At 39.9% G+C, this 24,033-nt stretch overlaps 1 protein-coding gene across 1 annotated transcript in view; it reads left to right on the top strand.

Moving 5' to 3' along the window:
- The window catches only part of mgat5 (alpha-1,6-mannosylglycoprotein 6-beta-N-acetylglucosaminyltransferase), a 75,077-nt gene that overhangs the window by 7,208 nt on the left and 43,836 nt on the right, over window positions 1–24,033 (top strand). Inside the window, exons 2-3 of the mRNA XM_026361624.1 lie at window positions 3,134–3,599; window positions 8,010–8,174. Of these exons, the coding sequence (XP_026217409.1) occupies window positions 3,359–3,599; window positions 8,010–8,174 (406 nt within the window). The 5' untranslated portion in view covers window positions 3,134–3,358. The remainder of the gene's footprint in view (window positions 1–3,133; window positions 3,600–8,009; window positions 8,175–24,033) is intronic.

Raw genomic sequence — 24,033 nt, 5'->3', positions numbered from 1 at the left:
TGTTACTGCTGAGTGGTGGAGGGCTCTCTGCCAGAGAAATTAAGATTGCGAATCATGTGCTGTTGAGTCCTCTTTCTACAGACTGCAGGGCACAGTCTGTGATTGGAAATCTTCTAACTATGGAGCAATGTTGAGTGGTCGGTTTCAGTCTTTAATAAGATGGATAGATGCAGGAAATCAGGCCAGATAAGAGATCCAGCTTCAACTGAGAATGTGTGTATTCAGAAATGGTCGACTCAGTGTTCTGTGTTGGTTTTGGCTTGTCCTTCTTACAGCAGTGTGCCACAGGGCAGTCTGAGCGGCGTACCCCTCTGATAAACAGCCCCAAACCTCACATGCTTGTCAGCGCCCAACCAGGAAGCAATGCCAGCCTTTTCCTGCCATCTTCCAACAGAGTCCCAGCAATGAGAGACATCCGATGTTATCAGCACTGCAGATTGCACAAGTCTACTGCCAACGGCTGGACTCATGAATTTACAGTGCTGCACAGAGATTTATTTAGTTATAGAAAGCCACACATTACAAAGAAAATCACTTTGTTAGAAAAGCTTTGTAAGCATTTTTTTAAAATCTTGATATATAAAAAGATGTCTGTCCTCACAGAAACCAAACATGAGCCTTTGTCTTAAATGACTGAACAATTATTGTGTGTCATAATGTGCTGCGAGATTCCAGCCCTGTTGGACGTTGCTCGCAGCTGTCTCTGACCTATTTATGAAGCTGATGGATGTAAGGTGAAAAGAGGCTTTTGTGTGACTGCCTTTTGTGTTTCTTGGGAAGGTGTTGATGCTTTTCTGCTGACAGTTTTTTTTTTCTGACATACAGTAATCATCTTTGCTGTGCTTGAGAAACAAGGACAAATATCATAGCATTAAAATAAGGACAGGTTACACAGTTTTTTGTTTTTTGGGCTGTGGAAGTGCATCCATGGCGGCGACTGTGGTTGTGACCTGGTTAGAGCTGCTTTGAAAGTGCATAAGAAAGACACAGTTCAAAAGCAGGGCTGCAGAAATCCCCTCCCCACACTTAGCCTCATTTACAGCTATAGTGGTTGAATGCAGATGAGAGAGCATCTGACATCTTTTTTCTTTAGGCTGGGCTCCGTGCTGCAATTTTGTTGTTTCTTAATGCCTAAAGCTAGGGGCTTTTATTTAGTCGTGCATAGATTGTCTTGAGGTTGTGAGTTAAGATGTGTTGAACTATTTAAGGGCTTCACAAGTGCTGGCGGGCTGCCTCATTTTGCATTACAGGCAAAAGTTTGATGGTGTTGGCCAAATGTGTTTCTACTGGCATCGCTAAGCAGCAATAAAGATAAAAACATATAAAAATAACAATTTAATGTTTATAGTTTGGTGTGATTTCTCACAGTCCTGTGAAACTGTTCAGACAGTGGAGAGTGTACATTGACTTAAGCTGTTTGATATGCTTGATAACCATAGTTCTCTTGAAATAATCTGCATATATGACAAGCATGAAATTACCTGTTGTTCTGTGAAGCCGTACATGACAAATAAGACACACCCACCTTTGCAGTTGCTATAAGTGTGTATCTAAAACAAACAATAATTAGTCACTAGCAACCTTAAGGACTTCATGATTGCATTTATAAAGTTCAACAGGAAAGCACAGTAGAAGAAGAAAGTAAAAGTTTTACCAACACTAAATACTTAACTTCAAGTTTCTTGTATCTTCATAGAATCTAAACTAAATTTAAGACTGTCACCATCAGCAAAGGTCTTCATGAACCACTGAACTAACATACAAAACGCGAACAAGTGTGAGGAGCTGTACAGTCAGATTCATCACCATTCACACCTTTCTTAGCTTTCTGTGTCTGTTTTGAAGACATGTCTTGGTTTTCAAAGGTAAACACCAGTGAGTAACTTCGATTACTGAATGACTTACACAATTGCAGGTTGGAATATATTTTAAGACTTTTAGGTGGAAAACATTTATTTACATTATTTTTAGATTTAATATTTTTATCCCTGACCTTTTGCCTCCTACAGATAAATTTGCTCAAGTGATAATATGTGAGTAAACCTGTGACCTTTACATCTCCAATGTGTAAAAGCATTCTCACCACACCCACGCAAGAGAGAGTGCTTCTTTCATTCGCATGAAAGAAAAACCTGTTGCACACTTGGGGAAAAATAATAAATAAATGTAATAACAGAAAGAGAGAGTGCATTTAGAATTCACTTTGTGTTCTCTCTTGTCAATGAGGAAGATAAATTGTAGGCTATCCAAATGTTTATATTTTGAGGGAACCATGAAGCTTTTTGCATAAATTCCATACAGCCCATCAATCATAAGCACCACACTGTCTGTGTGAGTCAAGGCTGTTCTCTGTAGCCTCTTTTTCAAGAGTCAGAGAAGCATTAAACTCAAATTTTAAATTACTCTGAAAAGGCAACAATGTCAGAGATAATATATACCACTGTAGTGTGAGTTATTTTGCATTTTGAAATGGAGGATTTTTAGATAGAGAAGTTTTCCCTGCATGCCCAGCCAGCCTCTTTTCACCCTCTCCCATCTAGTCAGATTGCGTGTCTGCATGCATACTGCAGGAACTTCCTCACACAACAACCTCCAGTTAGAATACAGTGTGGCTTCTGTGTTGTGTGGTATGCTGCAGTGCTGCAAGTAACAGACTGCAGGTCTGTACTGAAAAGATTTCTAATACCTCCTGTTGAGTTCTGCACTAAAATATATTCAAATAACCTTCCTGATTTCTGCCTGCACAACTTTTCCACAACACTGATGTTAAGCCAATTGAAAATCCAATGGTGCTCTTCAAAATGTACCTGTAGGTGTCCAACCACACAGTTCATAGTAAATCATTACTAATTTTATAGTTATATTGCGTTATGTACTTTAAACCTTAGCTATAACTTTGCTTTTCTATTGTCAATGTATTTTTGCCTGTTTACATCCATCAAGCCAAAAACACTTTGATCAGTGATGACAATTATCTTTTACTCCTGCTTCAGTTTACTGAATTATGGTGTTGTTATTGTGATCATGTAGACATGGGGAATTGGCTTGGTAAAGGAAACTCTAATGGTGTCTTTGATCAGCAGACTAGCCACTTAATTACTAATATCTTTCCTCTATTTCTTCTTTTATTCAGGTCGGACTCAGTCCCCTGAGAAGCTAATGAGTGATGACAATGGGTCAGAGAAAGAAATCACCCCGGTGAGGCAAACGAGCCACACACCACCGTCCCAAACCACCGCAGCTGCACTGACTGACACAGTCATGCCCCGTCTGCCTTCCTGATTCTCCTTCGGGCCTTTGCAGTTTCCACACTCAACTTAGAGTCGCAGGAGCCCTAACAACTCCCTGTCAAGTCAGCATGGCTACACCTTTTCTGTGGAAGCTGTCATCCCAGAAGCTGGGGTTCTTCCTGGTCAGCTTTGGCTTCATCTGGGGAATGATGCTGCTGCATTTCACCATCCAGCAGCGAGCCAGCCATGAGAACAGTGCTGTGCTGCGGCAGCAAATCCTGGACCTCAGCAAGCGCTACATCAAGGCTCTGGCTGAGGAGAACCAAAGTGTCATGGATGGACCATATGTGGGTACCATGACAGCTTATGGTGAGTAACAACCTCTCTAACTGCAATTCATATAAACTGGTACTGTGCTGTCAGGGAACAGGACCGATCCTTTCCCCAAACGTCTGGAAGTTTTGTCGTGTTTACTTTTCAGCAAGGCAGTGGTGGTGTACTTCTCTAGCCTTCTAGGTTACATACTGCTGTCTTTTTGTCTCTTAGGTAAACCTGAAAGTGTCACCTCTTACTAAAGGTGACAGACGACACGTTCATCTCACATTACAAGGATGTAATGACAAGAAATGCCTGACATAGAGACATACTCAGTCAGAAGTATAGTAGTGATTTTGATTGAGTCATAGTTTCTTCTATTTTGATAAGACAGTAATCCAACCAAAGACGCACCCATTAGCGAAGTAGTGATGTAGAGCTGTTCCTTTTTCTGTCTCGTTTTACCTTTTTGTATAAATTAGATCAAATGCTTCCACTTGTCTCCATATTGAAGAGGCACAGCATTGTCTATATTTAAGAAGCCTTGTGTGGGAGGCATAACGCTTATACAGCTGCATCGGAGCGTAATGTTGTAATAGCGCAGGTCCAGAAGACCCATCGATAACTTATTCATGCCATTAATAGACCTGTATGGCTCGATGGGAGGCTTCATTAGAAACCTGAGATTGAAATTGATTGTTCTCTAATGTCCAGAGAAACAACAGGATACAGTAAAGATCCTGGAGATAAAATCTCCAGGAGCTGTACAGCTCTTGTCTAAGCATCTCAGTTTATCAGTTAGTAATACTTTATCATCCGGGTTTAAGAACACAAGGTGATAAATAAATAGTTAGTTATGAAAGAAACTATATATGTACAATTTATTAGTGATTATATAAATCAGCTGATTAATTTTGGGCAACATGATCCAAGCTCGGTGCACAGATTCCTCAGTGACATCAGCCAGGATTTCCAGGGAGCAGTGTTGTGTCCAGTTTGTTTTGTTCCCCTATATGGTGGATTGATTTTCATGGTACTGTCCGAGCTGCAGCACAGTCTGCTGACCACCGTCCAATATCACATCAGGATTCATTTCATGTTCTTGATTAGATAGTGAGGCAGCAGGTTGCTTTGTGCTTCCTGCGTTCACTCACTTGCTCACTGATTTGCCTGATACGATTTATAATGACTTTAAGGGGAAACAGGGCTTCCTCCCTAGCCACCCTTAAATGACCCATGAAATCTTAATGCATTTGAATTTAATATTGTATCTCTTGAAAATCCATTTGGAGCACAGTCGGAGCATTGATTTATTTGTTGTCTGATTGTCAGAAACAATAAAAACACACCTGTTGAAAGGCTTGAAATCTGTTTATCTGAACAGGTTAGGTACAGATACCTTTTTTAAGATTTGTGATGGAGTCTACTTTTTGATTAAATGTAGGCTTTTCTTTTTTGCATTGTATTATAAAAACCTAGCATCAATTGAATACGACTAACTTCTTGATGAGAAGACAGTTCAACTGTAAGACCTATACAGATGGTGTCTTAATTAATTTTCTATAGGGCTCACTCAAAAGCTTTAGAAGGAAATATTACAGCACTGCTGACAGGCTGTTCAGTGAGTCTGGGTTTAAGAGGCAACAACATCTCTCCACATTAAAATATTTAAGGATTACATACTGTTGTTTTAATAAATCTTTTGTATTGATTACAAATGTGACAGATGCCACAGCTCATTTTACACCCTCAGTGAAGTGTTTTGATCTTGTCCTGAAGTATCAAGATTTATTTTCACTTCTGTTAATTTTACTCAAACTTTGTGCACTAATTGGAGTAAAAAACAAAACAAAACAAAGAGATTTACCTTTTTAAACAGTTATATTGTAGCATGGAGTGGAATCTAACCGTTTTTAAAAGATGATCTTAAAGTAATAGATCTTAAAGTAAAGGGAGTTTCTCAGAAATGCTTGTTTGACATGTAAACCTGCATGACTTTTGCTATAACATATAACAAAGAACTGATAACATACATAAAAAATGTGAGGACTATAAGACAACTCTGGAGATTTTTACACTGTGTCTGAGTTGCAGATCATAGCTTCTTTAATAGGATAATGACCTAAAACATTATTTTTTTTTTTATGAGAAGTGAGTCAGCTGAGCCAAAATCAGGGTAAGCGATACAATAAACATGTGACAGAAAAGGCCTCTGATCTTACACTTTAAATCTGGAATTACTGTGAGGACATTGCTCAGTGATCTTTGGTTACGTGAAGGTTCTTAGGGACTCAACAGCTCAGTGATGTAGTTTGGAAACAAACAAGCAACCAATGTAAAGAAGCAAAAGCAGGTAGTAGTTGTACTGCAATTATGCAATAGCAAAGGAGGAGAGTTTCTGTAGTTTTCCCTCTGTGCTCTTTCTGGGTTTGATCTTGACTCCTGTCCTGAGCTGCCGTCATACCACCTTCTTCCTCCACAGTGATGCAGACATCCTGACAACAATATGATCTTTACCTTTGCACCTCTCCTGAAACTGATCCGTGCATCCGGGTGTGACAAGCTGCCTGACACGTATCCTGTTTCAGCACAGTTCAGCAGCTATTGTGGATTTCTTTTGTGACATGGACACGCATCACACTTGCTGTCTTCCTGGGTCACTTCCATAGGGAACTTAGAACTCGGGGGAATCCAGCCGCTCACAGCCAGGACTAAATGTGGTGTGAGCTTACATTACGGGTCTAATCCTCTCTGTCCTTTCTAAGTTGGAAGGTTACCGTGTGTTCCTTCTCTTTTTGTCTCGTCTTTGTTATATCACGTTGCTCAGATAAGGAGACTATTGCAAGGTAGAGTTGAGACTGATCTTAAAAATAACAATTTCTAGTGTCAGCGCTTGTGGGTTAAACGAAAATGCCCAGGTCATTTTGCATTGTGCGCATATTACTGTATCTCATATGACACTTTTGTTAATAGCTTTCACTAGCCTTACTTAGTGTTTACTGCAGCAGAATTTGTTTTGCAAGTGCATCACCTTACTTAGAAACATCCAGACAGGCAGAAATGCTTTCCTAGGTGTGCTATTAGTCATCTGGTTACCTGGCAGCAGTGTTGAGGAAAAGTTGTTGTAGTCACAGCACTAAGGATACTTTTCTAACAAACCAGCTAATGATGGTCTCACAGGCCTCACATTTAATTATTTTAAAACTCTTAGGGACACATTGGGCTTGACTCCTGCTACAAGTACACAGAAAAAAACAAATCCTATTAAAAACACTAGAAGTTTTACAGATCATATCACACTTCCTGGTGAACACAGGGGGGCATTAACTCTGGACTCATCCCTTTTTCCCCAATTATGTTCAGCCCAGTAGCTTGGCAAGACCACTGCTCCAAAGCTTTCCATTTGGTTTCTTTCTGGTTTCACTGTGCTGCTCTCTGTGCATCTGCTCCTCCCAGCACACACAGTCCATCCAAATCAGACAAATGCTCTGCTGTTTCTCTTCACACGAATCGGGCTGGTGTATTCTGCCAGGTCTCGTTGTGCCCTTGCCAATCTCTCTGACATGATGAAAACTGGCGTGTCAAATGCATAGCGGTGTGGGGGGAAAAAGTGGGGCTTGTATGTGATAGACAAGCTGCAATTATCGTCATCTGAGGAAAGCGAGCTTGATGCATCCTGGATCAGGGTCTGTACACATAGAAGCCAACCTATAAATAATATAATACACCACAGCTTTGTTGATTATGATGGAGCTCTTTAACAAAAATAGCATGTTGATGATCACAGAGTATTTGCTGTTATGTTGTATGTATGGGTTATAGTAGCTTCAAACAAGTTAAATGACATAGTTACTGAAGGTTACTGTATCAGACAAATATCACAGTAAATTAGGCCACAAAATGCCATGCCTTAACATTGTGACATTGTTATTTCAATAGTATCCATCTCACTACTGGTCAACATCCCTCGAGTCTGTTCCACCGCTAGCTGTGTTCAATGCAGAGAATGGTTTCTGGAAAAAAACATGCCCACAGAAATGCAAAGACCCAAATTAAACGGCAAGGTCACTTGCAAAGACGCTGTAGCTCTGATTTTACATTTAAATGAGCCTCTAGCAAGCCACCAGAAATACAAGTTGTTGTAAAGGGTGATGTAGTGTTCCCAGAATTGCATTTTCAGACATGCCACAAAATTCCTCAAACAGCAGAATAAATTACATTCACCATACAGAGAAAGAATTGGACGCCTTCTCTAATAAGACTAAGCAATTGAGCCTGAATGGGATCAATCAGACCGGATCTATACACCTGATATGCTGCATCAAACTACATAATTTGATTTTCAATGAAAGATGTCAGTGCTGTAAATTCAGTTCAGTTCAAATGCTCAAGTGCTTCTTTTGTTAGATATACATCTAGCAGTATTTCACAATGGCCACCGTAATAATCACATTTTACTTACAGACTTGAAGAAGACCCTCGCAGTGCTGCTGGATAACATCATGCTGAGGCTGGGCAAGCTAGAATCCAAGGTGGAGAATATCTACAATGGCACTGGGGGCAACCTGACCAACGGTACTGGAACTGCCACGCCCAGTTCCTCCAACTCGGAAAAAGTTAACGTGGCGGGTAAGTCTTTTTTTGTGTGTATGTGGCACTGAGATTATAAGGAAAGCAAATCTGAAATGATTTGTCTTAGGTGTAGATTTGATGAAGGAATCTTGCCTCAGAGGGACAAAAGTGTGTAAGAAGAATAAGATCAGTTTATTGCCAGGTACAGTAAAGAACACTTCACAGCACTAGGAATCTGTCTTGATGTCAGGTGCAGACACAGAATCAAAAATATGAAGTCAAGGGGTATACAAAACAAAAATGTGACACAATAACAAGGTAAAAACAAATACTGGAGTGCAAGAGACCATAGTGCAAGATGAGCATGCTATATATAAATATCAAATATGTAAACAGCAGACAAGATAGAATAAATTAAACTAAAAATGGCAAATAGCGGAGCCTCTTCCCAGAGGAGAGGGACTGGAAGAGCACTTGTACAATGATGAGGCAGATGAGGGTGGTGTCATCTGAGAACTTCAGGAGTTTGACAGACTGGTGTCCAGATGTGCAGCTGTTAGTATACAGGAAGAACAACAGAGGAGAGAGGACGCAGCCTTGGGGGTATCCAGTGCTGGAGTCTGAGACATGCTTCCTCAGCCTCACAAACTGCCGTCTGTCTGTCAGGAAGTGTGGCACGCTCCACTGGGAGAGCATGTCACAGAGCAGAGATGGGACAATAGTGTTAAAGGCAGAGCTAAGGTGGGACAAGATGAGGTGCTCAAAAGACTTCATGGCCACAGAAGTCAGGGCAACGGTAATCATTAAGTTCGGTGATCCTTGCCTTTTTAGAAACTGAGATAATGGCTGAACTTTTAAAACAGGCTGGTTCATGGCAGGTCTCCAGTGAGGTGTTAAAAATGTCTGTGAACACTGGGGACAGTTGGTTGGCACAATGCTTCAGGGTGGAGTGGAAGACAGAGTCTGGGCCTGCAGCTTTGCGGGAGTTCAGCCGTTTAAACAGTCTATTCACATGGAAAGAAGTGTGTGGGGCAGGGGAGTGGACACCACCGAGGGGTGAAGCTGTGTAGGTGATCCAGGTGAAGAAGAGAGGCTGCTGCAAATTAATGGCTGTTGGGGGTGGGATGGGGGTATTGGGTATGTCCCATTGTCTTTTACACACATGCTGTTTCTTCCTCTATCCATGGTCTGATTTAGCTTAGCCTCCTTGCTAAATCTGTTCTTGGCCTCTTTGTACTTGTCTTTGTCCCCACTTCTAAATGCAGCCTCTTTCTCTGACTTCAGCTGTCTTAGTTTTACTGCGAACCAGGGTTTATCATTGTTATAACTCACCCTGGTGCGTGTTGGAATGATGCTGTCGTCACAGAAGGTAATGTAGGACGTCACAGTGTCCGTTAATCGTCCAGACTGTTGGTGGCAGACCTGAAAACTGCCCAGTTTGTGCAGTCTAAACATTCCTGCAGGTCCCTCACAGTTTTAACGGTCCATTTCTTTCATGTACTTACAGCAGGTTTGGAGAGTTTTAATTTATGCTGGTATGCCTGGATCAAGTGCACCATGATGTGGTCTGGTTGACCCAGTGCAGCGTGAGGGATGGCACGCTAAGCCCCATTGATGGTGGTGTAGCACTGATCCAGTACATTCCCCTCTCTGGTCGGATTTAGGGAGTTCATAGGAGAGATTACCTCCTAGAACAATAACCAAGGCGTCTGGGTTTTCCGGTCCACACACAGCATCTTGTCAACCAGCGCATGTTGCGCCTTATGCACATCAGCATGTGTTGGGATGTAAACGCTGTCAAGAATGAATGAGGAGAACTCGAGGGATGAATAAAAAGGTTTGCAGGTAAAGATGAAGGCCTCCAGGTTCGGAGAACAGTGCTGAGACTGCCACTGTTGAGAGAAAATCAGATTCCACCTCCTTTTGCTTTGCTGGAAAGCTCGACGCTGTAGTTTCAATCCACTCTGGTGGAGCACAGAGTCCAATATAAGAGCACACGGCTATGTTTCTGTGAAGCACAAAACACAGGACATAGAAAAGTATCTGTTTTCATTCAGCAGCATTGTCAACTCGTCCATTTTGTTGCGAAGTGAGTGCACATTAGAGAGGAATATCCCTGGAAGCGCAGTGCGTAATCCGCACCGGCAGAGACTCATAAGCACAGCTGAGCATTTTCCTCTGCTGCGGAGCCTCACTTTGATATGAGGGTCCTTGATCAAAATAGCCAGTAAATCCACGGTAGAAGCCAGAAAAGTTGGAAAAAGGACCACAGGGGTAGCATCTCTGATGTTCATGAGCTCTTTCCTGGAGTAGGAGCCACAAGAGCTGTGGCAGAAAACTGAATTAAAACACAAAAAGAGAGGACACCAAAACAGAGACAGCCCTCCTCTGCGCAATCAGTACTAAAGCATGGGCAGGTTATTAACATTTCGTTTTCCAGACAACCCTGTTGTTGAAAGCATCAAAGTGCAGAGTAAACATATACTTTAGTAGCTAAAGTCAGTTAAAGCAACACGAATAAGCTGATTATGGCTGTTTTCCGTGAGCTATATTTAATTTAAATAAAGCTCCCATAGTGAATAACTTTCCCAAAGCTTACAACTGACTAAACTGCCCGTACTTCACAGTGCACATCAGGCACTTTATGGGACTAGACCACATCCTTGGACATAATTCAAATAAGGCCTCCTGTTCATGCTGCATGACCCTTTTATTAGTTTTCATTGATTTTCCTGCCAGCTCTCAGATGATGAATTCAGCCCAGTTGAGAGAATGAGGTGTTGGTTTTTCTGGGATCTTGGGACCTGCTTTCTGTTGTTTGCATAGTACTGAACAGTGGAAATGTGGAGTCTGCGCTCTAAAGCAGTGAATGCAGAAATGGATTAGGCTGATTGAGTTGTGCAAAGTCACATTTGAATGCATCTAATCCTAAAGACAGCTGCCGCACTGCCATTTTTTAGCTGGCTTTGTGTAACTTCCTCTTTTAAAACCTTGAGTTGAAAGCAATAAGGTATTCTAGTTAATGGATGTGAGCTGTATTAAGATCATTCATGTCAAAAAGCAGCCCTCTGACTTTGCTGACTTCCTTGTTCTTGTCTAAAGGTTTTTTTTCTGTAACCAGCTAACCACCAAAGCCACATCCTTTCACAATGTCTCTACCACCTCGTGTACCATCTATCTTGTTTGCTAAATAATGATTTAATTTAGCTGTCATTGTTAGATGTCTTTATGTAGTGCTGTCTGATCCTTTCTCTTGTCTCGTAAATTAAATCAAATATAATTATAATAAAATGTCCTTGGGCTTTTTAAAAATGTAAATTAATAGCTGCAAGTTACAGTTGTCAGTGAAACTTAACTGCTTAATAGAGTAGTTGATCAACTGAAAATGAATTGGTAGTAATACTAACAATTAATTTGTTAATTTTTACCAAAATTCAGTGAGTTTCCAAATATGAATATTTTTCATTTTCTTAGCTTCAGTAATAAATATATTTGAGTTTTGAACTGTTTATTGAACGTAACAAGACTTGTCTTACATTTGAGTTTCATCCCAAACTGTCAGCGGGGATTAAAATTCGACTCATTGTGAAATAAGGCTACTGTATCTAAGAATTAACCAATTACCCAGATTACTAAATAAAAGCCTTAGAACCAGGTTCTAATTTTGGCAGGAGAGCTGGTTCTCTGACAGTAAGTGTCCGCTTTCACTCTGGCCACATTACAGAGGAGACACTGTTCTCATACTATTATCAAGACTCACTTGGCTTGAGTTCCTGAGTTCTAAAGTACAAGTATCTGGACGTGTGACACGTGTCGATAAACCTGCACTGCCCTGTTTGCTTTATCATCCAGTGGTACCCATGAGAGACAACACTGGTTTCCTGAATGCAGGTCAGGTTGACAAAGCAGCACCCACATCTTTCTTGGCAGTGAACTAAAGGTCCCAACACTCCAGAGTCTCCATTGGAACATATCTCCTGTCTTGGAGTGGGTGGCAGGCAGCGCTGGTGCCAGTGCTCCTCCCTGACTGGAAGGCAATTACTGAGATAACAATCTGGATAGTGAGGAGAACACACCTGCCTTTCAGAGAGGCGGCTATCAAGATGGAACTGAGCAGCTGCCCTGGGACCATGCTGTTTCCACCTCGATTGTATACATTTTCTTAGCCCAGGACTGTGGCAGATCAGCGTCCAAACCTGGGTCCTTTTTTAGAAACATTCGTTCTGTTTTGTAGTCGGCAATGGGTTGAAGTTGGCTTCAAAGCCTCATCCAAATGTAGTGCACAATTTAACCAGAATGTCACAGAATTGTCAAAAAATGTGCATTTCTATCCACTACTGATATTTTAGTAGTGGCTAAAGAGGGTGCAACGAGAAAATGTCAAGAGGTCATATTATGCTTTTTGTGTTGTCGATGTCGGTGATAATGTGTTTTTGCATGCTAGCTGGTAGGGAAACGTCCATGTTTCAGTCTGGCCAACTCTTCATATTCGAGGGCTATTTCAAAATGTTATATACCTTAATGTCAAACTTTGTGGAAGTACATGACTGGCCATCTGTTTAAACACTAACCACTCACAGCTAGTGCTAATACTGTTGTGCCGGTATTCTGCAGTATTTTTCGCCTCAGTTATCGTCAAAAGGCTGGTGAGGAGAGTAGTGGAGACTAAATATAGCTGGAGAAGCTGATGCAAAATGAGACATTATAACATGTATTTGCTTTTTTAACTTGAAAATCGGTCTAAGCTTGTATCAAATGAAGCCCGTAAAAAAATATAACCCTAAATTAAGCATAAAATGGTCACTTTAATTAAAAGAGCAGCAGTCAAAGCCCAAATAAAGAAAACTGATGTGGAAAATGTGATGGAACCATGTCATTTAAAAGGGAGAGTTACAGTTATAAATTATTTACTAAATCTGCTTCTTTTGTGTTTATAGTACTTTGTGGAGTTGGAGGTGAACATGATCACACCTGTTCCTGTTTGTCTTGAAATACAGGAGCAGACACTTTCACTATACAGACCAAACAAATCTAAAATATGCTATTACGTTTGATACCTGATGAATTGGACAGAAACTAGACAGATCATGTGACAGAAGCATATAAACCCACAAAGAAAGTCATAAACAAGCAGCACATGAAATACTGTAAATGACAGTATCTACACTTTAGGGAATAATATTAATGTAGTTTTCCTTGTTGCACTTCTCTCCTAAGAAATACACTGCATGTTGTGAATATACTGTTTTATTTTCATCCTTTTTAAATGCAAAAGTACGATTGAGGCTATTTTGAAAGAAAAACCTTAATGGACACAAAGTCTGAAGCATTACGCTGAGCTTCATGCTGATGTGTGATCAGTGTAACACCTACTTCAATTCCAGCTTTTCCTCTGCTACTTTCTGCTGCTGTTGTGAACCAACAGCTGTGCACACACTGCAGGACACTTCTTTCTTGTGACTGGTCATCTCACAAAAATGTGGCCTATTCTCATTGCTTTACAGTCACACTCTGTTACATGTGCTGTTGAAACAGCTTTGGCTGTTTTAGGAATGACGATTGGTGTCAACATTTTTTTTTTTTTCTGAATTTGTTTTTCCTGCAGTGCCAGTTTGATCTTGTGTGATGTTGCATTCCTCCCCCCCCAAAACAAACAAAAAAAAAAAAACAGGCGCAGTATCCCTTCATAGATGAAAGCAAGTCGATCTGGTTTGCTGCTTAGCGTGAGGCTGGACAGAACCTGTCAAACAACAACCCTGTCTTGCCATGTCTCACTGATGTGGCTAATCAAACTCCCCAGCAGTGTTTCATGTGTGGGCTGGCCTGTAGCATGGAAATGCAATCTCCTACACACCCACACACACCCAGGCGGACAGAGACAGATGTAATGAATCGTCAGGTGGTGATTTGCAGCCGTCTAACTGGCCCTTGCTTTTCTCTTTCTCCATCTTTTATCTTCTGCGATGCATTTCTCAACCCCTTGTGAGTGTTTATCAGTGTTATCGGTGTCCCTTCCTGCGCAGCTACACTGCCAGTAATTTCTGACTGATTTGAAGTGTCCTGTCTTTCTAATACCGTTAGCTTTTTGTTGTTGTTGTTTTTGGCAAACATAGACTATGCCTTCACAGCCTAGGGGATTTTCGCTTCTTTGTCTCTTCTAGCTATTAACCCACTTGCATCACTGTTTTCCATTTACACTGAAATATGAGATTCAATCCATTAAAAGACAGTTTCAAGGACAGGGTTTTTGCACCCTGCTTGCCTCATGATTTCAGTCCTTTTAATTTAATTTTAGACCTTTAGCCCGTGTTCTTACTTGTCAAGTGAAACTGGTCACTATTTAATACTCAAAACTTCTCATGGGTGTCTCTTGCATGTAGAGCGTGTGTGGTCTCCATTATTTTCTAGAAGGCCTGTTTACTTCCTCAGTGGACAGATCAATACTAATAAAGTACACATACACACAGACTCACTCAGTGCTAATAAGTTGCTGAGAGATGCTGTCTGCTCCTACACACTTGCAAACCCTAGCATGAATTGTGACACTCATCTCCCCACACTCTTATGTAAATTGCACAGCAGCATAATTGAGACACAAATTACAATCAGTAGTTTGTAGCTGTGGGATTTACACTGTACTTTGTAGCTTTAGTTTCACCTGCTTCAGCACTGCAGGTTGACACAACAAGCTTCTATAAGTAGACACAGTAAGAGAAATATAGTTTAGTAAGAGAAGTTATTTTTCTCCTTTTTTTTGCAAATTACGGCTGTTACAGATGACAAATACAATATTTCCTGTAGCTGCTTCATAATAAAAGACACTTTTAATTACAGTGTTAACTAGTGTTTTAGCTTTTTATTAGATGCAACTTAACAGTTAACACTAACATTATTAATGATTAGAACAAATTACAGTGGATTACATACATCCAATCACAAAAATACTAATGTGCATGGGATAATCAATGAATATACTGTAGATAAAATAATCACATTTTGCTGATTAAATAGTATGCAGCATCAGTAATGAATAAAAATTATGTTTTAAATGGGAGAGCTATGACACAGCAAGTTAAACAGAAAACAGAAAATACTGTATCTTGTTTGACATACAGTTAAATCTACAGTACTGGAACAACCAGATGTGACTGTTAAAGCGTCTAATTTTACGATCTAGAGAAGTGTACTGTATGTTTACATGATTTGCCTGTTTGAAAACTTGATACGGATTGTGTCGTTGAGGACTTTTCCACTCAACCACCAAGTGACAACATGCCCAGAAAGGCGCTTTCACTTTGCGTGTTCACATATTTTACTGTTGTATGGAATTCATACCAGCAAACTGTGAACACAAGTGTGAAATTGTGCCTGTATTTTGAGTTCTACTATTGCAGGTCCCTAGGGATTGCTCCAATTTGAACGCATTGTCTTTTTCTAGCACCGTTGTAAACAAACAGCTTTTATTTTGCTTTCATTAAGTTTTCTGCCTGACGCTGTGTGAAGAGCTTGGGAATTTGTCCTGAGGCGTTGTTGAGAGGGTGATCATCACATAGTTAGCTTGACTTATCTTTCAGGTCAGCTTAAATCACGCTGATTCCAACACTCCTGAAAGTAAAACTTAAAAGACGTTCCCTTAAACCCTAAAACGTGTGCAGGAGATTTTAATATATATAGCATATTTAAAGGTAACTCTTTAACCATGTTGAGCGCTGTCGTTCATCATGCAGACAGGAGGGTAAACTAAGAATGCAAACCATGTCCAACAACAACCCTACCTCTCATTCATAACAGTTCATACCATAGATTCCAGTGTTAATGCAGCTACTGTTTGACACTAAGCAGAGTCAGTAAAGACACTGAAGTGAAGGTGTTTTTGTCATTACTGTGGGAAAACTGTATAATGTTCATTTACTTCAAGCTAAAGTTAAAGGCAAAGGAAACAACATGTATGTGTGGCCACAACAGACAGATGGCAAGACTCAAGAATAAGCTACAAAATGCTCAAATTTAGTGAAGGACAAATGTATGAAGTATGTGTGTTTGTTTGAATAATGTTTACCGCACATTTCATTGCTCCACTGTTAACAATCAGCAATGGAAAGTCCATTTTCTTGACCTTGAGGGTGCTGTTGATTCTGTGGTAATGAAAACTCCATGGAGCCATTAAAGGATTCTGTTGCACACTGAAAATACAATTTTAATGTTTAAATCTCTTTAATCTATCTAAACAGCAGAAGTAAATTCCACTGACCCATTGTTGCAGGGGGCACTGCTCAATAATGAACACCATATTTAGCAGGTGAAGCAGGCATAGTTTTCAACACAGTATCACACAGACTACAATGAACAATGCATTTCCCAGTGTACAGTCATTATTACAGATAATTTTGGATCTGAAACCACCTGAGATTTTTTTTGTATTCTTTTGAAGATGCTAGAAAGTCTGCAGTTCATTTATATTGCTGGTTGAACAAAACAAGACACTTATCTTGTAGACCAATCGTTTATGGCTTTTGATTTTCTGTATCTACATTAATTGCTTAATTAACATTTTTATACCGTTATTTTTATGTTTACTGCTTTGCTTTTTATATTTTCCATTATATTGTGTTTGAAAATATAAATTGAAAAAAGTGTTTTTTTAAATGCAAAACCACAAAAAAGAAATTTAAATAAAAAATTTACCAGCACCCATAGCCCATCTTAAATGCACCTCAAGGTGCTACAGGACCTTTTTAAATTAATACATCATTATAGCCACAGTTCTTCACAACAAAACCCCAGTGGAGGAGCACATTTCTTATTAAAGGTATGTCTTCTACAATGCCATAAATCAATCTGTGAAAGTAATTTCCCTCCTCAGAATTCATTTTTCAGTACCTAATAATAATCTAGGTCCAGAGGTTGTAGTCTGTGAAAAGTGCCACTGGCTTTTAGACTTAGATTGTGCATAAAAGTTAAAAGGTAGTCATTTTTGGTATTTCTGTTTTGTCGATTTGGACTGAATTAATTTCTTCATTGGTTTCTGAAATATAGATTATCATCAGTGATACTGCACTTTTCCACTGGAACACATAGAGCTAGCTGCAGTATGACTAGAATTAAATAGGATATAGCTTTTGGGTAATCAACTGTAAATCAACTTGAATCAGTCAAATCACAAGTGAATTGAGGCCATTCCCGGGTAATACACATACCCACGCATCCCTCACATCTCTAATCCAGCCCCCTTCGCTTCTGCATACACACAAAAACATACACGATCCTCTCTCTTTTCCTTTCCTTTTTCCCCACAGGCATGCTCGCCCCTTATGAGGTTGTGGCTGGTTGAGGAGTTAGGGGTGGGATACGAGGAACGTCTGGGGCCTACACACCATTGGCTGGGACACGTGCACCCCACTCTTTAGCCTTTCTCTCCCCACTTATGTTTTCCTTCGCAGCTTAGTTCAATTAAGTGACTGTTTTGCCATTTATTATAAATACTTCAGAAATATGGCGCAGTTCCATTATATCTGGACATGGAAGCTAATGTTTTTACAAAAGAGTAGATACTTTTCTTTCACTCTTGCACTCTTTCTTATTGTATCCTTTGCATCCCTTCTCTCTCCTTGTTCTCTGCTTAGAATATGCCTCTGCTTCTCTTTTTATGCTATGTCCTCTTTCCTGTATTGTCTCCTCTTTCCCTGTGCCAGTATTGCTGTGCTGGTTAAAGCAACACAGCAACACAACCCTGGTCTTATAGGAACACAGTCTGTCTCTTTTCACCAAATATATATATGGTAAATATCAGCCTTTTACCAGGCACATTTTAATAATGCACATACAAACATTCACACATGTGTATATAATATACACCACTAACACCCACAGGAACTTTAGCCTCCTGTTACAATCACTGCAGATTGTTTTTTTTTTTTTTTTTGTCTTGAGGCAAAAGTATCAGAATACAAATCTGAGAATAGAGCAGCAGATGCAGGCACACACACTTGAACTGGCGTATGATACAAATCCATTTGCCCACAATAACAAGTGTAAATTCTCACAAACGCGCTCATCAAGCATGAATTCATACTTCACAGGGAGCTAAAAAGCGATCATTTCTAAGCAGCTCCGTGACTCTGAAACTGCTTCTCTGATGACAACACAGAATATTTCCAGCTCCACTGCAGTACCCTATGGTTAAACAAAAACAGACCAAGCATTTACTCGGTTCCATTTACAGGAAATGCATATGTCTGGCATGTGGCCAGAACTTTTATTTCATCTGAGAGGCTTAACATAAAGAAAAACATTTCTGTGAGACCTGTATATAGCTGCATTTCGTTTGAAGACGCTCAGTTCACACTCTTTCAACACAACACGTTCTTTGGTGACACAACACTCGAAGCCTAGCCAGTCTCACAGCCTAAACCCACAGCTTTCCACCATTTGTTCAAATCAACAGTGGAACATTAGTCATAGCTCTGAAATGATGAGAGCTAATCAGGGTTTTCTGGCTGCCTTGTTTCCTCCCGCTGCCTTTGGTGCAAAATCTGAATCTTCCTTTTGGATAGTTTTGGAGAGAACAGCAGGCTGATCAGATTGCCGGAGCACAAAAGAGGGATTGATTACAGCCAGACGTTGTGCTCTTTGCAACAGAGGAAGACAGAGAAAGAAGCAGCAGGCTGGCCCAGTGAGTGCGTTACAGTGAATTTTGGCTAATACTAGGTTTGGAGGTTAAGTCTGATGTGTACTACAGACCTCACCATTTACACAAACAGCTGTTTAGGAGGGATGCTGAGTTAGGCGTATGAGAAATGTCACATACCATTTGTTCTCCTGTCGTTCTCAAGTATGATGTCATACAACTTCCTCCTCTGTGTGCTCAGCTATTTTAATGCTGCTTGTTTCTGATCTTCTCAGATGACAAGATAAGAATAACAAGGAAGTAACTCAGAATTTGTGCAAAGGACTTGCTAAAAAAGCTATCTTTAGAGTTACCTTGGGTCTTTTCCGTACTAATTGTCAATCCTATATTATAATTGATTATGCACAGTTTCATCTTATATTTACCTAAATGTTAACTGAATATGTATCTATCTCATTAAAATAACTGGGAAGAAATTGTATACTCTTACTTTTCCAAAGCTACTTGATCCAAATACTCGAACGTCCTGGTTCAAAACATTTAGGTTAATAAACTGGAATTTTAACTGGCATATAAAAACTGATGTAAAGTGATCCACTAAAAAGAAAATCTTTCACTCTTGGGCTAGCACAACTAACTAGAGTGGAGGTTCTGCACCCACAATATCTCTTGCTTGCAGCATGTTAAACATAATCGAGTTGAATTTTCGGTTGTCGTCAAGTTAATCATGGCATTAATGTTAATTATTGCTGTAGGCTGTAATGTTTTGGTCACTGCTCTTTTGCCTTCCTGGTTGTCAGATTGCACTGCTCTGATTAAATAAAATGCATTATAGTTCAGTTGGAGTCCTCACTAACTTCTTGAGTCGTTATGCAGCATTGCTAATGTTGCTATAACTTAGTTAAACCAGGAAACTGAAAGCCAGTACTGTCTGTCAATGATACAGATATAATATCCACCAATGTTTATTTTCTGTGTTTGCAAGGACACGGTCCATCAGCCGGCATGCCTTTTGGTTAGTTGATGAGCAGCCTCTGTGTTGTACACAGACACACAAAGCACACCACCAACTAACACTAACACACATCGATACCTCATCTCTTCTTCTCTCAAAGTGCATCTAAAATTAGTGTTTCTAAGCTAGTGGATCAGAGAACACAGAGAAGGTGAAAGCTGCACTTTTCACCCCTGAATTTTTAACATATTTTTAATGCTTTTACTTCAGCTGAATCACCATGGTGACCCTTTACATATCATTCATTTCAAATCAAATCTAAAAATTGCTCAAGTGTCTTTGCTTAGAAAATTGAACTAGTACCCTGCCGTAATCCTTCTGTTGTGTGCCAATAGATGTAATCAGTGTCGCACTTTCTTGGTTTCCACTGACAAAATTGTGCCACTATAGCTTGGACTTGGCCGATTTCAAGAATTTTAGTTTAGTGTGCCTGAGAATGAAATCAATTAGTGTGAAGGAGAAGAGGGTGAGAAAAACAATGAAGTACATGAAGAAAAATAATATAAACCACATGGAACATAAACCAGATGTTCCAAACAGAACTCTTCCAAACCTTTCTCTGCACTTAAACCTTTCCCTGCACTTAAAATCTTAAAAAAACAAACAAAACAAAAACAAATCTTTCATTTATACCCCCCCTGTAACTGAAGCAGCTCTTCCTTCTAAGTGTCTGCCGAAGAACTAAATGTAATGTAAATGTTCTCAGTCTAATTCTGTAGTTGTCAAATGACAGATGACCTTATTTACTTGGACAAACACACATATAGGGAGGGACAGAGGGAAATAATCAGATATTGTTCAGGAATGTTGCTATTTAAGGGCTATCAGATGGCCAACACTGTGACCTCAGTAGTACTAGAGGCCCTTGAGCGTCTTACGCATTGGATGATCTCATCTGTTTCCTGCACATTTAAAGCTTCGTCTTAACCCACATTAGTTTTCTGTTTATGTGCAGACAATGCTCTGTTTATGTTCATTTTATCTTGACTGTTGTAGTCTCTATCTTTTATAATTCAAACTCTTTTATGTGGGGTGGTATTTGTGTACTAAAGCACTTTGTAAACTGCCATTATATTACATATTTAAATAAGATTTATCATTTTTAGCTGTGCCTTTTTCTGTTTTGGTTCTTTTGTTTCCTGTGTTTGTTAGGCCGAGGTGTGGTTTTTCTCACTGACTTATCTAACATCATAGCTTCAGCGTGTCAGTCACACCTACTTTGCAATCACCCTTTCAGCGTCTTACTCTATTTCAGAAAACAAATGTCCCACTGCCTCTGTGTGTTACCTCTGAAAGTGTTTTTCCTGGTCAGTAAAGGATCTTCTAATGATCCTAGATGCTCTGCCATGGTGTGTTACTTTAACTATATGTTGCTCAGCTTTGAGCAACTTGAGACTCAATGTGAAGTTTTCTATGGGACAAATCTTTTTCTCCTAACCAAATTTTAATGCTACGTTGGAGGTAAATGACGAGGAAACTGCACTGTTTGAAACGGCACCACCTCTCCTGCGTCTGATTATGAAGAGCTATATTTAGCTGCTCCTTGGCAGCAGCTTCATCTGCTTGATTAAAGCTAGAAGAAGACTTGCCTGGTGGCTTTGGTGCTTGCTGGCTGACTGGCTGAATGACAAGCTGCCCAGTTGGTTGTTTGCATGTTTCGTTGGTTGGTTCAGTGGTTCGGTGGCAGACTAACTGGATGACTGGGCGTCTGAAGGATGACATGATAGCAACTCAGTCTGTGCTTGTGGCTCTTGTATGCTGCACAAGACAGCCACTTTACCAAACAACAAATCACAAGTGAGGTTTCTTTTGCCATCACTTACAATAAACAGAATTGCCACATTGTAATTTACAGTAAAACAGCTGACACAGAGACTGTGCACCCACGGATGTCCTCACAGCTATCACTGGATTTCTCTGACCATTATTTGAAAGACATGATGATCATAGAGCAAGTTCTCAAGCTATTTCCTGTTTATATATACTGTTTCGAAGCAAGTTCATGGATGTGAAAGCTATGTGTATCATGTCAGGGTTCAGATTTGACTGAGTAATGATGCCGGAAGAGCACTGTGGGGTTTTTAAGTGCCATAAGTGCCTCAATGAGCTGTGTCTCTACTGCTGATGACCTTTCTTTAAGGTTTTACTAAACAGGACAAATCAACCAGCCAGCTATAATAACTTCTCCTTGGTTTTAATGCTACGCTCCTGTTCGTCTTGCTTTTCCCTTCGTTGTCCTGACAGGGAGGGAGGTCGCATAGTTTGAAAACCTCTGCTTTTGTCTGTACCCCACTATAATACAGTGTTGGATTTTGAAGTGTGTATATAAGCACGCCACATGTAATGTGTTTACTTCACAGAGGTAGGTCTGGGCTCAACTCCTTCAGTTACAGAAAAGCCTCCCATTTGTTGGTCAACTCCTGCTGCCCTTGGAAACAATAAGAGGCCTTTATTGTGTTCATCTTGTGACTGGCTGATTCTTCAGAAATGGCTCGCTGGCCTCCCACTCCTTCCCTCCTTTTACCACATAGCAATAAAATCACATTAATCACCATGGGAGCTTGGTTTCTTACTTAGGAATAATAGCAAACTAAGTCTCTTTCTTTATACTTGTTTCAAAATTGGTGTTATTAGTTGGGTTATTAGAGCTTTATGGTGAGAGCTGTAATTCTACCACAGCTTTTCCATTGTACTTCTAAACTTGGCAATCATTCCACTGAGGAATGAGGGTAATTCATTTTTCCTTTAATGTGGACAGTATTTACCAGGTAACAGCCACCCATTGCCATTATGTATCATCACAGCGTGGCAAAATTGACATTGACTGTGCAAGATGAAATTTGCAAAATAAGAATGTGCTAACAGTCGAATGCAGTGTCTTTGTTAAGCTTTGCTATAACCAAATCATTCTCTAAGCAATGCGTGGACGGTAGTTTTGCATTTATCTAGTGATGATTCTAGTTGTAGGACTGTGTGGCAAGTTATCACCTATTTTAATTTATTTTTTATTTTATTTTTCCAGATACAAAGGGAGTGAGCAAGAGAGTCTCAGTCAAGTACAGTATGTTTCACACATGAATCTAGAAAGAGCAGCACAGAAAGAAGGAGCCAGGAGAAAAATTACCAGTACAATATCTGTTCACTGCAGCAGTGTTAGTGCAAATAAACTGAATCAAATGTGATGTAGGAGCTTCTGCTCCACCGTCCACTGACACCCCCCCAACAGACGCCTGAACCAATGCTGTAGCTGCTGATTAGCTTCATACACAAATATCTATAAACACACACATCCTTTTCCTAAAACACCACCCACAAACTCATTACATCAGTCTAGCATTTGCCCCAAAGCTTTTATCTATTCACCGCACAGTCTACCATTATGCATTATTTATATTGTGGCTATAAAAGGCAGTGGTGATGACGTTAACGTCCCTTTGAATGGGGATATCAAAAAGGTGATTATATTGGAAGGAAGCCTGCGACTGAGCCACAAATGGAAATTCTCAGGAGATATTAAAATCAATGAGTAAAAGATTCAACTACTTCAGTGACATAATTTTTGTTTCAAAAAGCAAACGTATTGAGAAAAATGTTTTTCTCAATACGTTTGAGAACCTAAACCGGCTCACAGCTCACTGTGGTTTCTGGTGCTATGGAGTTCACATAACTAAGTGAGAGGTGATCCTGCTGGCTACGAGTCAACCACAGAGTATTGGGTAGTCTCCAGCTGTCAATCCAAAGACAGGTAATGAAACTGGCCTGAAGTGATGAGATTGTACCACAGGCTGTAAAACAGACTGTATCCTAATGACACCTGTGGTCACAGGTGACACAGCAGTATGACAGAACAACTGGTGTATCTGTTACACTGCAACCAAAAAAACGTGTGTTATTTAATAAATAAGTAATTCAGTCTGTCTTCTTCCAGCATGTCATGACCAACCCAAACATAGCCTGAGTAGTTTTACTTCGAGTGATATAAGATAATAATTGTAATATAACATCACAAACAGTATTGCAGGATAAAATGTAAACACTCATATTGTAAATTCCTTGTGGTTACATAGGAAAGTATCATAAGAAGAATCAATCACAGAATGTGATTAAAAATTGTGAGGATTATGACTTTATTGCCTGTGAAACTATGACAAGTTTAGTTGTTCCAACAGTGACGTAGACAACAGAGGAACACAAGAATTCTTAGCAACATGGTCAGTACTTAAACTGTCAGTGTATGCTTATTCCAATTAATTTTTATCTGCTTTTGCTTGTTC

This window comes from Anabas testudineus, chromosome 2, assembly GCF_900324465.2.
Source record: "Anabas testudineus chromosome 2, fAnaTes1.2, whole genome shotgun sequence".
NCBI lineage: Eukaryota > Metazoa > Chordata > Actinopteri > Anabantiformes > Anabantidae > Anabas > Anabas testudineus.
The sequence above is the reverse complement of the archived record's forward strand: the minus strand, read 5'-3'. Positions and strand labels throughout refer to the sequence as shown.